The sequence below is a fragment of the Vollenhovia emeryi genome, unplaced genomic scaffold (assembly GCF_000949405.1).
Source record: "Vollenhovia emeryi isolate VEMERY1.0 unplaced genomic scaffold, V.emery_V1.0 DF939292.1, whole genome shotgun sequence".
Classification (NCBI taxonomy): domain Eukaryota; kingdom Metazoa; phylum Arthropoda; class Insecta; order Hymenoptera; family Formicidae; genus Vollenhovia; species Vollenhovia emeryi.
Genome location: NW_011967074.1, coordinates 237,210 through 253,615, shown reverse-complemented (window position 1 = coordinate 253,615; position 16,406 = coordinate 237,210). Strand labels below are relative to the sequence as shown.

Below are 16,406 nucleotides of genomic sequence, written 5' to 3'. Positions count from 1 at the left end.
TAGAAGCGAGTATCGGATGAGCCACAAGTAGGATCATCCCTAGGTGTAGAATGGGCATTAGGCCCAGTATGTACTAACAAGTAACGAATCAGACGAAGGAAAGGGGCGCAGAGTCGTGACAAAGTATTCTGAAAATATTGTATTAAAATAAAAGACAAATGTTTTCGTCTGTATCTGGAGTATCTAGAATTCTAGACCATATCCAGTGAACAAAGTGAATTAAAAAAGAATATGCATAGCAAACGACTACATTTTACGCTTATAAATTACCAAACGACAATTATAACGATAAACAATAATTTGTAAATTTTCTGAAAGATGAATCGGACTTCGTGAGCCTCAGAATCCATACAGATTATTCCAATAATATTGCACCATCATGGTATTAAAATACAAGACAAAAGTTTTGGTCTGTATCTGGAGTATCTAAACCATCGCCAGTGAACAAAATGAATTAAAAAAGAATATGAAAGACACTGTTACAAATACAACATTACAAAGAATTTCTTTATGTCACAACATTATAAGAATTTCTCATATTTATAAATCTAAAACATTTTGAGATTTATTATATATATTTTTCGGTAAACATATCACGAAATTTGAATTAATCTGATAAATTTTCTGAAAATTTTATCTTGAATTTAAATTATTTAAAATTGTTAAAAATTTTTGAGAAACTATGAGATTATTTTTTATCAGAATATAAAGAACGTAATGACTTTATCACCTAAAAGTTATCTCTAAAAAATGATACAAAAGTGAGATGGCAGTTCATAAATTATACATTTCAAACATACATTAAAATATTCGCATTTATTTTTAAAAAAGTTATGCCTTTTAAACATTGTTAAAGTGCATGCAAACAAGAGAATGAACAAATAACTGTTGTATATAAAAGAGATAATTTCGTTACAATTGATTCTGGAAACTTCATATATGAAGTCTATGTACGTCCAACAGAGTTCGTTGGGATCGTTTTTTGGAACCCTGCACGTTTGTAACCCTCCTCTATTATACAACTCCAAAGTCCAAACCTCAGACGTTTCATTCGGTTTGTCCGTGCGAGGTTATGACGCGTTAGTAAAGCTCAAATCGGAAAATAGGAAATTTTATGGAGCAATCCGTTGTAAATTTAAATTTAGCTCCACAAAGAACATTTTTTTATTTTCAGATGGACAACACACTGATTGATCTCCGTTTTATATATATAGGTGCTGTTTTAGAAGCCTTCCCTGACGGCAATTTGACAGGCGGAGGAGAAAATGTTCCACACAAGTAATCAACGGGAAATCTAGCCACTCAAAGTTGTTTTAGAACCCTAGTAATTGTATGTAAGTATCGTGTGAATAAAGTATCGAAAGTGGATCATATCTTAATTTTAGAAAATGTAAATTATAAGAGAGATAACTGATTAAGGTACATATGTATATTTGACTATATTTAGTTCGTTTTTTGTAGGAATTTTCATTTTTATTAATACACCTACACAATTGCGTACAGAACAACGAAAACACTATTCGATGAATTTTAGAACATTTTAAAATGAAATATTCTATTGTCTCCCCTTTCGATTTTGATATTGCTTGATAAACTCAAGAAGCACGAAGATTTCAACTGTTTTGTTTGCGAGTATAAGAAGTAACTCCATGATGACCCTATAATTGGGATCTGATACATTCGAGATGCTTTATCTGATTTAACTTAGACGTATTTTAGGTCGTATTTGACGATAATGATTGTCTTTCTGCATCAGAATTTCTACTTTGCAAACTTTTTGTTCAATTTAGAGATTTAAAAGTTTTGCTTTTCGTTATGCTAGTTTTTCAATTTTTTTTTGCATTCTAGATGGAAAATAGTAGAGGATATTAATATGATATTATGCTTCCATTGTTCCTTTCTCATTATACTAATTTTATTATACTAATGTATAGCATTAGATAAATAGATGGTATCGTTTGCGCTAGCATTTATTGATGTTTCTTGTTTGTGACGTTACTTTGTACAGTCGTGGTCAGAAAGGTTGTTCGACGTTTTATGATAAACGGAAATGCAGTTTATCATGCGAGATATTATAGCTTTTGCTCACGTATATGTGCAGTGACGCATTATTAGAGCAAAAGAATTATATGTACGAATGTCTATGTAATGATACATACGAATATTCCGAAAACTTATTGTAAAACGTCGGACAATCTTTCCGACCATTACCGTACAGTACTGTGCATTAATCCAGTTCGAGTAATAATTAAGGATGGACAAAACTTACTTGATTATTTAAACATAGCATGCTTTTTGATGATACGACCCGAACCGAATTAATGCATCGCGCTGTATATACAGGATATATCATTTTAATTGACCACCCCCAAACACTTTTTTATTTGTGGTTTTAGAAGAAACTGCTTCAGACAAAAGTTGTTTGGTTTGAAGGAGAACACATTATATTCCGATGTGTGATATTATATTCCGATGTGATTTACGTTGTAGATGTCGTCGTGTTCAAGAAATTTCAAAGGCGAATTTTTTAAAAGGCACTTGATGTTTCCTTAAGATAAAAGTTGTAGTTTTCGTCTCGAGATGTTTTCAAAATATTATAATAATGTATTTATTAAGGATATTTTATTATTACGTAAAATGTTCGTTGGCACTGTAACTTTCAAGCCTCATAACTCGGAAAATAATTTCATAAAGGACTTAAGAAGAAAATACTTTATTATCACAGTGTTGTGAAATCGTCCCGAGGTAAGATGCAGTCGACCGTCAATGCCACTTTGTTAATATTTTGTTTACTATCTGATTAATGGCAATGTGTTTTAATTGTTAATGTTAGACCAGTTAGACTGTTAATACATTGAGTGACGCGTGTAAGCTTCTCTAAGTTTATGATGTTAAGTTTGAAAAGTCTAGCTAAGTCTACTCAAATCAAGTGATAAGTAGTATAATATTGTATCCTTGTTTGCTAAGATCTTTTACTGTTTCATTTCATCGAAAGTGGATTTATTTAACATATTTTGAGAAATGTGAAATACATATGTGAAATCACGACTCTATGACTCGAGTAGCCAGTTTCTCTCTATGCCAGTATGTAAAAAGTTGGAGGTGGCAATGTTTTCTCGTCATTGGCGTAACGTACCACATCCTTGACCATTAGTGCCAATTTATTAGTTTATTTACACGAATACTGACAGTTTTTGTACTCTTATATTATATATTTATAATTTCATATTATATATTTATAATTTTTTAATGTAATTATATAATATTATATGAATGCTATTATATAATATTTGATGAATATATATTTAAAACAAAAATATTAATTTTTCCTTTTCTTATCACTGTGTTTACTATCCAGGTGTAATGTAGGGTCATGATCACATCGTCGCGATGTTATTAAGAATTTTACCTGGGCGATCGGGTGCAGTTATACAATAAGGTATTAAAGTCATTTCTGTGATTTCTTTTTTGCATTACAAAGTGATTATGAAAGCCTACTGATTATGCAAAAGTATTCCAATTTTTATCTACTCTGAAAAAAGTCGTAAATGAAATCGGTCGTAAATTAATTATTGTTGTCGCTTTTCCGTGATACTGTCTTGTATTTTCATCGAAAACTCATGCAATCCGTTATTTCGTCATCTGGCAATATACCGTCAGAGAAACTCGAAACGACCAATCACATACGTGGAAACAAGATGACAATGTGCGCGATATATTTTAACTTTAAAACGTGTACTTCTTGGAACAAATAATTTTTTTCATTATGAATGGATGGATCCCTTACAGAAATGTAACAACTAGGAACGAAAAAAGCTCTGAACAATTACTAGAGTTCAGTAATTGAATTATTAGAAATTACTGATGTACAGTAATTTTCTAGTAATTATTTCGCTTATATTACTATAAGGGATGGAATAGAGTGGATGTAATGGATGAAATGGGCTAGAATAGAATAGAATGGAATGGAACTTTCAAAGGTGGGGATCTTCAGCACTACTAAGTGTTTGAAAGCTTAAATATTATTTTATAAAAAAATACGAGGCGTTGTAACCATAGTTTATATAATTTGCACAGTATTTTTTAACTGGGGCACCTTGTCCCGACCTATCTTGTATTTCAGCAACCAACCATATCTCTTTCTTCGTCAATCTATGTTTAATTTCGCAAATGCATTTTTTTAAATAATTGCAGCAAGTTATCACTTTCAGTGTCAAACACTGTGTAATAGAACATCTAAAATGACGGAAGTTGAAGAATGGATGTGGAAACATTACACAAAAGAAAATCCTGACACAGTAAAGTGTAATCGTTGTGAAGAAATTTTCTCTAATCACGCTAGACTGCAAATCTTAAAGTATCACTTATACGATGAACATGAAATAACAGAATTAGACGAACATCCAGAACGTGACAAAATACAGCAAAACTATAAAATAACATGTCTAACGGCAACGTGCAACCATTGTAAGAGAGAAAGTAATTTAGCAATTAATGGCGTGCATAATTTAATAATGCATTTAAAAATTATTCACTTGGATAAATTAAAGAAGAAAAAAAGATCATTTATATGGGACAAGTTTGATGAAAATGACGACAAAGTGATATGCAAACAATGTAAGAAAACGTTAAAAATAAAAAATAAAAGGAATCCAATAACACGTTTAAATCGTCATCACTTACTGTATTGTCGGTAAGTATACATATGAGAAACTTTTAAGAGATTGATGGGTGTAAAATGGGTACAATTACGAAGTAAAATAATATCTAAAAAAGTGGGAATATACAGATGTATTAGACGAACCACATCAGGTATTTCTTTGTAAAACTACGCATTTGAGCCGAAACAAACGCTTGATACGGTCGCTCTGATACACCCTGTATAATAGCAATATACAGCTATTTCTAAAAAAAACAATTCATTATATCTTAACATGTCAATTTTATTATATATGTCACTTAAAAAATATTGCTTAAATAAATATAATTTAAAAAATAGGAAGCAAAAAGTATCAGTATTGGACAAGTTCGATGTAAAGGAGAACAAGGCAATATGCAAAGTATGTGAAAAAATAATATCAATAAATAGTAAATGTCCTAGAGTAAAATTAAAGCAACACTTATTTTATTGTCGGTAAGTACACATAGAAGAGAAACGTTCGAAATATTGATGAGTGATAAATGAAATGAATATATATTGTTGAAATATGCAGTTATTATATATAAAAATAATTAATGTTATTGCATTTATTCTTTTTCATAAACCACTTAAATTTTGATTACCTAAGTAATGAGAAGAAACTGCCAAGACCATCACAAATATGGGAAAAATACGAAGACAATGGAGACCATGGAACATGCAAACAATGTGGAAAAACAATAAAAATCAATTCTAATAATCGGACAGTAAATTTACACCAACACTTGCGTTACTGTCGGTAAGTGTATACGAATAACACTTGAAATGTTAATAAGTATAAAATAAACATAATAAAATAATGTTTAAGGAGAGTGTAATAATGAAAATATGTGATATAAAAATTTACATTTTATTGCATTTATTCTGTCATAAGGCCATTAAATCACGGTTCCCAAAGTGAAATTGAGCGGAAAAAGTCTCAAAGAACATCAGAGGTATGGGACGAGTTCGATGTAAAGGACGACAAGGCGACATGCAAACAATGTAAAAGAACAATAAAAATAAATTTTAATTACTCAACATCAAATCTACGCGAACACTTGTATGATTCGTGTGTATATCGGTGAGTACACAAACAAATAAGATTTGAAATATTGGTGGGTATAAAATAAATATAATAAGATAATATTTAAGAAAAGAGTGAAAATATGCAAATATTGTGAAAAATAACTAATTTTACATTTTATTGTACCATATGTATTCTTTCATAAGCGACTTAAATCTCGATCACCTAAGGAAAGTTCAATTGAACAAGGAACAACACAGATCAGAAATATGGGATAAGTTTGATACCGACGGAGGGAGTGCGACATGCAAACAATGTAACAAAACAATGAAAATAACGCCTAAGAATCGAATATCAAGGTTACAAAATCATTTGCGTTTTTTTTGTCATAATGACATAAATGAATAATTTGAAATACTAATGGGTTTAAAATAAATGTAATGAAATAATATTTAAAGAAAGAATGAGATAATATAATGGAAATATACAGTTATTGCAAAAAAATAACAAATTTTACATTTTATTGCATTTATTCTTTTATATACCACTTAAATCTTAATCACTGAAGTAAAGATGAGTTGAGGAAAATGCGAAGAATATCACAAATATGGAAAAAGTTTGATGACAAGAGAAATAGTGCAATATACAAACAATATAAAAACAGAATGTTAATAAATGATAACAATCAAACAGCAAATTTACGTAACCACACGATATATGTATATTGTCAGTTATTTTTTATATAAAGTGGACCGTCATTTTTATACGCACTTTAATAGTGTGCAAAAATTTTGCAGTACTAAATAAAATAAAGTGTGCGATTGATCAATATATTTCTTAATCCTTTTCCTATTAGATTTAAATTTTGTTTTTAAATGTTATTTTTATTTTTATCTTACAAATAACAAATTAATAAAAATTCTAGAAAAGTTATAAATATCTCGGCCCACTTCTAAAACGTTTACCAATTTGTATAAATAATCCTGAAATATTTTCTAATAAAATTTTAAGTTATTAAAAAATTATAAAATTTACATAAAAATTCTAAGAAAAATTGTCACCAGGATGCTATTGATTTTTGAAATTTTATATACGAATTCCACGTATATCCAATAGAGTCCGCTGGGATCGTTTTCTGTGATTGCTGTATATTTGTAATCCCCGTCCCCGTCCATTATACAACTCCAGACCTCAGGTATATCATTCTATTTGTAAGGTTATGAAAGGTTCCGTTTGTGAGGCTCAAGTTCGAAAATACGACATTTCATGAAGAAATCATTTGTAAGTTTAAATTTAGTTTTACAAACAATATTTTTTACTCAGTGAACAATAACAGTTATATTAATATTATAACATAAATATAATTTTCTACTCAACAACGTAACTGTTTTGTACAACATTTTTATATCACATTTGTATTATTGAGTGGGAATTAAAAATATTGATATTACGTAACTGTTATAGTTGATACTTTCTGGCTATTTTTGAATGAGTAATACATCTATTTTGTATGCAGGTGCTGTTCTAAAGGCATTCCCTGATAACAATTTGACAGACAAAGAAGATAATGTGTTGGTTCCACTCAAGTAATCAGCGGAAAATTTAGTCACGCAAATTCTTCAGAACTAGTAATTGTAAAATGAAGTATCGAAAGTGGATCACATCCTAATTTTAGGAACTGTAAATTAAAGAGAGATAACTGATTAATTAGGTATATTTTTCATTACGTTCAGTTCGATTTTTTTACGTTTTATTTGCATTAAATACTTACACAATTGCAGACAGAACAAGACACTACCTACCCAGCAAACACAAAGTAACAGTTACATAACTGTAAGTTAAAATTTCCTACTCAACAATATAACTGTTACATAACACACGTGTTATATAACAGTTATATTGTTGAGTAGGAAATTTTAACTTACAGTTATGTAACTGTTACTTTTATGTTTGCTGGGTATTTGATACACTTTGGAACGTTTCAAAATAAAACACTTTGTTCCTTTCTCTCGATTTTGATATTGCTTGCTAAACTCAAGAAGCATGAAGTATTTTAACTGTTCCGTCTGCGAGTGTATAAAGCAGTAACATATAATATGACAAGAATTTCTGGAAGTAAAGATATCGAAAATTTTAGTGACTCTAATTGGGATCTGATTCACTTAAGATGCTTTATTTTACTTAATTTAGATGTCGTATTTCATCATAATTATCTCTCTGCAGGATTTCTCCTCTGAAAACTTTTTATTGAATTTGAAGATTTAAAAGTTTTGCTTTCTGTTATGCCAGTTTTTTTAATTGTTTGCATCCTAGATAGAAGAGAGTAGAGGATTTGTTTATCTTTATATTGATATGATATTATGCTTCTATCTTTTCCTTTCTTATTATATTAATATAATATATAGCATCAAGTAAATGGATGCTACCAATTGTGCTGTCATTTACTGATGTTATTTTGTATATTGTATGTACATATGTATACATATGTACATATATATACATTTTGTTTTACAAGATGTTTTGTTACTTTTTCTTACTTTTGTCTCACTTCGTAATATGTTTTTTTATCAGAAGAAACTTTTTAAAAATATATTCTTTTATAATTTGTACTGTTTGATTCAGTTGGAGACATATTGTAGACTTTTGTCAAGCTTTATATTTACAATAATGTTTGAAGAAAAAGTTGTTTTTTAATTATATTCGACTTACTTTGTAATTCTTAAAGAGGATATATTTATATTACTTTATAATACTCGTATTTCGTTTCTTACGATGTTAAGACGTTTACTTTGCGGTATTAACTTTAAATAGCTATATTTTGTCCAATTTTATAATTTGTGATGCAAGATTTGTGATATCACTATTCAATTTGTATAATATTCTTCTCTTTGTATATTAAAGTCAATATGATATAAAAAAAGAAGTCTTTTCTCCTTGTATATTAAGTCAATATTAAAAAGAAGTCAGCGAAACGTTGCCAAAGAAATAAATGCGATTATTGTGATCTTTTTCAAAACTATTTTTTAGCCATGTCAGTTTTATGTTCTATCTGAGGCCACGGTTGTATTTATGCTAAGCATCAGAGTCGTTCCAAACCGTGGTGCAACGGGTGCAGTGCATGTGACTGTTCACGTATCTTTAAAAATTATTGTACAACCAAAATAGAAAAAAATGGACAAAATTTTTATCGAACAAAAATAATCAAAATTAAAAAGATCTCAAATTTGCATGACCGACTCTCGCAAGGAATATTGACTCTCGATATGAATTCAAGTGCAATGCTACGGTGACTGAAAAAGAAAAATGGTTTTCAAACTTAAATCGATAAGAAATGATTTATTGCGTTTAACTATGTCTGAAGAAATGTTAACGAATCTAGTAACAGTTTCACTCAAACACGATATGGCGAGCAAATTGGAAGCAACGAAGCTTATCAAACAATTTGCTGAATAAAAGCACGTTTAATACAAAATAAAGATTTATGTCAGTTATTTTAGTTCAATCTGTGCAATGTTTATGAAAGTATTGAGATTTTATAACTGTTCTAAACTGTTGTATGAACACTGTGTTATATTAACTGTTGTGTTAACGTTCTGTCTACTTTAATAAATACAAAAAAAAACAATTAAAAAGTTCTGCACACTTTATTTAATATTTGAGAAACGTTTCTGTCAATTGTTAATGTAAGTTAATGCTCGATTTTGATCAATTATCAATAATTACATATATATATATATTGTATATATAAAAGTGACGTCAATTTGAACTGGTTTTGATTGAGTCGCATTGGGTTAAGTTGATAGGATTCATTAAGATTTAATGAAAGTTGATGTTGATTATCTGGGACTTACCAGTATAAATGTGATCAGTAGAAAGGGACAACGGCGGGACTCTGCATTCGAGCACAAGCTTTTGAAACGGTCCTGTTAGCCCTTTTTATAAACAAATATCACATTTTTATATTTTAAACGGCTGAAGAGATTACATTCTTATTAGTCTAAATCAATAACTGGAGTTTAAATTATATAATAAAAAATCTTTCAGTTTTTTTCTTTCATACTCTACAAACTGAGATATCACGACATAAAATTCTAATTCAACATTAATGTATAAATTCTTAAGTAAAAAACATCGTCACCATTGTTGTCAGCTACATGAGGTCATAGCTATTCTATTTTTGGTACATACAGAATAGCATTTTCTAAACCAAGAGCATGATTATGCTACATCATGTTATATTATAAACACGTGTACACTTACATAAATTTACACATACTCATTCTTTCTTTCTCTCTCTGGCTAGTGGCATTTAAATTCTAATATTTGCGATTTATAGTTTTAATATTTTTGGATACTGTATGTAGATTTTAAAATACTAAACAGAATGAGTAAAACTATGACAACTTGTATCCATATTATGCAAAAGAATAAGAAATAATTTTTTCTTTCAGGAAAAACAAAGCGTTTATATCGCTGTACTATGTCCAAATAATGACACATTGAGATCAGTTAAAAAGTACAATAATCTATTTAAAAATAATACTTTTTAATATATTTTATATTACATTATGCCGGCGTAAATTATAAAATATCTTATGTAAACCATTAACTCGTTTACTTTAATATTTTTATATTTTCACACGAATGCACAAATGCATATATATTTGCATATATTTGCATACTTGCGTATACACAAGTGTAAATATATGTGTTCTTGCATATATATGTAGTTAAGTGTAGAATGTGTTTGTACATGTATGTATGTAGATTTATATGCATAGTATAGGAATGAATATGTACACGTGGATTTCTATGCATTTACATTAAAGCATGTATCATTGTAGGAATTGATTGTGTGTGTATCTCAACAGTGTCGTAAAATAGTATCATCGTAGTAGTGTCATCGAAATCGGCAGAATTAAGTTTTAAGCCTTCCCGTGCAAGCCCGAAAGGAATCCCGAGGGTTTGTATTGTATTTCATCCTTTTGTTTTTCGTTATTTCAGAATTCATCACATATTCATGCAGAAAGTGAACGACCATTAACGCACAAACATTCAATTAATCTGCTCAACGAGTCACAGAAATGAATTAATTACTTGATAAGACTTTCGTGGTGCTCTGACTTTTACTTTTTCGTGCTGAAGAAATTTACGATCGTCGTTCTTTATTCACAGAAAAATAATTCGGTAATTTCTAAGCCTACATTAATTATTACCTGATTTAAATTTTCATTAGGATAAGTCGAAGTAAAAGATGCCAGTTGATGATGCCACTTTGTTTAAATTATTATCTAATAGTTGACAAAGCGTTTTAGTTTTTAAGTTTAACGTTAAACTGTTAACGCATCGAGTGACACGAGCAAGCCTTTTCAGGTTTATAATGTTAAATTTTAAAAATCTTGGATCTACTCACAAATCAAATTATGAATAGACTTCGTATAATATTGTACTCTTGTTTGTTAAAATCTTTTACAAGTTTTTGTCATTGAAAGTGGATTTATTTAACTTATTTTGAAACTATATATGAAATGCATGCATAAAATGACTGTCTTATGATTCGAATAGCCATTCTTTTCTATGAAATCTGTGTATGAAGAGTTAGAGGTAGCATTTTTTTTCTATTGGTTGGGAAGTAACGCCCTTACTGTTACAGTTACGTTTTTGGATAACAAACTGGTAACGGCGTTACATTTTGTTTTGTTTTTGTAACATGTTATGGTAATCTAGTTATATTTTTTTAGTAACAGTAATGATTTTAATTTTTTAAACCTTCTTATAACGTAATTTTCGTATATTTATGTACTCTTCAGTTTTCCATTGATCTTTATAGTCCATTGTTATATTTAAGATCACTTTAGAACAGTTTTGTAGATAGCCTCTAGGAGAGAGAGGCGCCAAAGTTCATGTGACTACGAGTAAAAATGTGGCCTATGATATATGTATATTATAATCTTACAACTTAATTGTTCATCTCGTTTAACTTACTCCGCTTTTCTCTACACGTCGTTGTGTACGAAGTTTTCATTATTTGAAACAGTGCTGCAAGTCATCATGTGTCAATCCCTTCAGCATCGCCGCCGTTTTCTCCTTTATCTCGTCCACGTTTGAAAATGGGTTCCCTTCAATGCGGACTTTACTGTAGAAAATAGGTGAAAGTCACACGGTCAGCAACTAAATCCGGCGAGCAAGGTGGTCCAGCAATGAGATTCTCTTATCAGCCAGAAACTGCTTACGAATAAAGCATTGTGAACTGAAACATTATCTCGTGATAGAGAATCTACCTGTTGTTGTTCCACAACTTAGGCCTCTTCTTCTTCACTCGTTCTCTCATTGTTGATCAGATCTTTATTACCTTAAGGTAATAAATAAATACTACTTAACTTTTAGACTGTGGACGAAGCAATGGAGAAAAATGGCGGTGGTGCTGAAGGGATTGATACATGATGACCTGTAGTACTGTTTCTAATAATGGAAAATTTGTATGCAACGGTGTATAGCTAGAGGCTCCAATCTCGTTATTTAATAACCACCCTCGTAGTCTTCAGCAATTGGTCAGCACTCTTCTATCATTGGTGTAAGATGCTACTCAAGGAGCAATAGCATTAGCGTGACGGATTACTTTTTGTACATGTATACCGAGGTATAATCTTTGTAAGTTTACACAAGACTTAATTTTTTTATGTATTGTGAATGCTATAATCTTTGATGAATGTATATTTAAAACAAAAACATTAATTCTTCTTTTTCTTCTTCTCCATTGTGTTTAATATCGAAGTACAACATAAGATCACGAGGATATATGAATAATACTGAAATTATGTTAAGATAATTAATTTCTAAAGTGATGACGTTGTCACGATGTCATTTTTATATTTCACCTGTGCAATTGGATTTGGCTACACAAGCAGCTACCGTCATTTCCGAGATTTCTAGTTCTGTATTGCAAAGTCATCATGAAGTATAGTTAATCATACAGAAATAATCCAATTTTGATTTATTTTTAAAAAAGTTGCGTTAAATTAAATCGAATTTATTGATGCTTTTCCACGACGCTGCTTTGTAATCTTATTAAACCACCTCACAAAAGTCATTATTACTACTACATCGTTAGCACAGCTTGAAACCGCCCATCACACACGCGGGAAAAAGACAACAATACGCGCGATACATTTCAACTTTAAACCTGCATACTTCTTGAACATGCACTTCTTGGAACAAATGACTATTTTCACTATGGATGGCTGGAGGGAATGGGATGGAATTTTCACAGGCTACTTTCAGCACTGTGAAAGCTCAAGTGTTCTTTTGCAAAAAATTACGAAGCAGTTGTGACCATTATTTGATTCATATTGTCACAACATGTCTTAACGGGGGCATCTTTTCCCGATTTATCCTATACTTCGACGAGGAATCATATCTCTTTTTTCGACATTCTATGTCTAACTTCGCAAATTTTTTTTTCTAATAATTTCAGCAAGGTATCACGTTTAGTATCAAACACTAAATATAAAACATCTAAAATGGAAATTGAAGAATGGATGTCGAAACATTATACAAAAGAAACTCCTGGCGAAATAAAGTGTAATCGTTGTGAAGAAAGTTTTTCTAATCACGATAGACTGGAAATCTTGAAATTTCACTTATATGATGAGCACGAGATAACAGAATTAGACGAACATCCAGAACGTGACATCATAGTGCAAAATTATACAATAACATATCTAATGGCGAAATGCAACCATTGTAAGAGAAACAGTAATCTCGCAGTTAATGGCGTGCATAATTTAATAATGCATTTAAAAATTGTGCACTCGGATGAGTTAAAGAAGAAAAGATCACACATATGGAACAATTTTGATGAAAGGGGCAACAAAGCAATGTGCAAACAATGTGGGGAAACAATAACAATAAATACAGAGGAACCGACATCAAGTTTAATCAGTCACTTGCATTATTGTCGGTAAGTACACATATGAGAAACAAAATATCGATAGGTGTAAAATATGTAAGTATAATGATGAAATAATAATTGAAATGAACTGTGAATTTGTTATAATAACAACACAAAGTTATTGTGAAAAATGGAAAATTTGTACATTGCTTCTTTATCATTGGAACAAGTTATTATTTCAATTTTGTTTCCCTAATAGAGGAAGTTTGTGAGTTTGATATTTTAATTATTTAACTCACGAGCTTTCTTTATGAGCAAGCCACAATTGAAAACATAACTTGCTTAGACTACGAGAAAGCAAAGTACAAATTTTCGATTTGTATTTACTTTTCTTACACTTTTTAATATAGACCATCTAAAATGACGGAAATTGAAGAATGGATGTGGAAACATTACACGAAAGAAAATTCTGGTGCAATAAAGTGCAATCGTTGCAAAGAAAACTTTTCTAATCACGATAGACTGGAGGTCTTAAAATTTCACTTATACGATGAACACGAAATAACAGAATTAGACGAACATCCAGAACGTGACAATATAGTGCAAAATTATAAAATAACATGTTTAATGGCAACATGCAATCATTGTAAGAGAGAAACTAATCTAACTTCTGGCGTGCATATTTTAATAACTCATTTAAAAATTTTTCACTTGAACAAATGTAAATTGAAGAAGAAAAAACAGATATGGGACAAATATGAGGAAAATGGCGGCGACAAGGCTACTTGCAAACTATGTAAAGAAGTATTTAAAGTATCATCGTATGAAGCACCAACAAGTTTATACAAACATTTATTTTATTGTGGGTAAGTACACATACGAGAAACAATTAAAATATTAATGAGTACAAAATAAATATAATTAGGATATTAATTTTATATCAAATTTAAAGAAGCACTTACTTTATTGTCAGTATGTGTACATCTCAGAAAACATTAAAAATATTGATGAATATAAACTAAATACAATGTAATAATATTGAAGAAAAGAGTGAATACATAACAGTTATAGTAAAGCATGCAATTATTGTAAAAATATTACTAATTTTACATCTCGTTAATTTTTTCATAAGCCGTTTAAATCTTGAACATCTAAGTGAATTCATATGGAGCAGATTCAATGTAATTGAAGAGGGGGATAAGGCTATGTGCAAACTGTGTAGTAAAACATTGTCAATAGATAGTAAATATTCCATACTGAAATTAAATCGACACTTATTACGTTATTGTCGGTAAGTACGAGAAACATTTGGAATATTCATAAGTGCAAAATAAACGTCATGAAATAATATCTATGGAAAGTGTAAATATGTAATGATAAAATAAAGTTATCGCAGAAAATAATTAATTTTATGTTTTATTGTGTTCATTTCTTTATTAGCTCCTTTAAAGATGATTCTGTGGACAAAGATCAGTTAAAGGAGACGCGAAGGAAATCAAAAATATGGGAAAAGTACAACGTAGTCCAACCCAACGAGAAAGCAGCGTGCAGAGGATGTAACAAATTAATATCGATAAAGGGTGCAACTCCCACATCAACTTTAATCAAACACTCACGTCTTTGTCCGTATGTATGCATTATAAAAACATTTAACATATTGACAGGTATAAAATAAATATAATATAATAATATTCAAGAAAAAAATAACAATATGTAACAATTATTGTAAACAAATAATTAATTATATATTTTAATCCATTTATTCTTTCATAAGCTACTTAAATCTTAATGCCCCAATTAAGTTATTGAGGTTTCGAAAAGGATCAAAAATATGGGAAAAGTTCCATGATGAAGGAGACTGTGCTATATGTAAACAATGTGACAAAAAAATTAAATTGCAGCCCAATAATCGAAAACTAAAATTACATGGTCACTTACCTGTTTGTCGGTAAGTATATGTATATATGTAAATAGCACTTAAACTATTCCTGAATATAAAATAAATAATATTTAAAGAAAGGGTGAATATGGATGTATGCAGTTATTACAATAAAATAACTAATTTTACATTTTATTGCATGTACTTTTTCATTTAAATAATAACCATTTAAATTTTGATCTTTTAAGGAAAGATAAGGTGAATAAATTACCAAGAAGATCAGCCGTATGGGACAAGTTTGATGTAAATGGCGACGTGGCGATATGCAAGCAATGTAAAAAACAACTGAAACTAACACCTGGTAAATCAAAGGAAAGTGGACCAAATCACAAGGTGATAGTAAATCACAAAGGTGATAGTAAATCATCAAGATTACACCATCATTTACGTTATTGTCGGTAAGTATAATAAAATAATGTTCAAGGAAAAAGTGATTATATGTGTAATGGAAATATGCCATTATTATAAAAAAAATAACTAATTTTACATTGTATTGCATTTATTCTTTTATAAGCAATTTAATTCTTGAAGACCTAAGTAAAGATGAGTTGAGAAATTTACGAAAAAGATCACAAATATGGGATAAGTTTGATATTGTTGGAGACAAAGCAACTTGCAAACAATGTAAACGAACATTGGGAATGAACTGGACTGCTCAAAACACATCAGGCAATTTACGGAATCACATAAAAATTTGTCGGTAAGCACACACACACACATAACATTTAAAATATTGATGAGTATACGAAATGAATATAGAGTCAAGTCTTCATTGTGCCTTTTTAAGGAATACAGAAGGACTCTCGCTCTTACATTTCCTTTGTCTTTCTTTCTTTCTCCTCTCCTCTCTCTCTCTCTCTCTCTCTCTCTC

General features: G+C 30.0%; 2 protein-coding genes across 16 annotated transcripts in view; both read left to right on the top strand.

Annotated features, from left to right (window-relative positions):
- The first annotated feature begins 690 nt into the window (after positions 1-690).
- On the top strand, positions 691-6,206 carry LOC105559065. 10 transcript variants are annotated; one of them, XM_012007098.1, is made up of 9 exons: positions 691-1,079; positions 1,215-1,334; positions 3,359-3,439; positions 3,790-3,980; positions 4,212-4,693; positions 5,000-5,134; positions 5,289-5,438; positions 5,574-5,762; positions 5,912-6,206. In XM_012007098.1, the coding sequence occupies exons 4-9, from the start codon at positions 3,966-3,968 to the stop codon at positions 6,111-6,113; spliced, it is 1,173 nt and encodes a 390-aa protein (XP_011862488.1). In that variant the 5' UTR covers positions 691-1,079; positions 1,215-1,334; positions 3,359-3,439; positions 3,790-3,965; the 3' UTR covers positions 6,114-6,206. The 10 variants fall into 10 exon arrangements, with proteins under 10 accessions (XP_011862488.1, XP_011862485.1, XP_011862486.1 ...); XM_012007095.1 differs by having other exon boundaries at positions 1,175-1,334; XM_012007096.1 differs by having other exon boundaries at positions 691-1,129.
- A 537-nt stretch (positions 6,207-6,743) lies between these two features.
- LOC105559064 (titin-like) overlaps positions 6,744-16,406 on the top strand; it is a 33,413-nt gene continuing 23,750 nt past the window's right edge. For 5 of the 6 annotated variants that reach the window (XM_012007090.1, XM_012007092.1, XM_012007091.1 and 2 more), the window contains exons 1-10: positions 6,744-6,986; positions 7,222-7,416; positions 10,710-10,892; positions 13,180-13,665; positions 14,007-14,462; positions 14,729-14,887; positions 15,037-15,222; positions 15,371-15,544; positions 15,724-15,933; positions 16,050-16,235. In XM_012007090.1, the coding sequence (XP_011862480.1) occupies positions 13,226-13,665; positions 14,007-14,462; positions 14,729-14,887; positions 15,037-15,222; positions 15,371-15,544; positions 15,724-15,933; positions 16,050-16,235 (1,811 nt within the window). In that variant the 5' untranslated portion in view covers positions 6,744-6,986; positions 7,222-7,416; positions 10,710-10,892; positions 13,180-13,225. The remainder of the gene's footprint in view (positions 6,987-7,221; positions 7,417-10,709; positions 10,893-13,179; positions 13,666-14,006; positions 14,463-14,728; positions 14,888-15,036; positions 15,223-15,370; positions 15,545-15,723; positions 15,934-16,049; positions 16,236-16,406) is intronic. The other variant, XM_012007088.1, reaches the window with a different exon arrangement.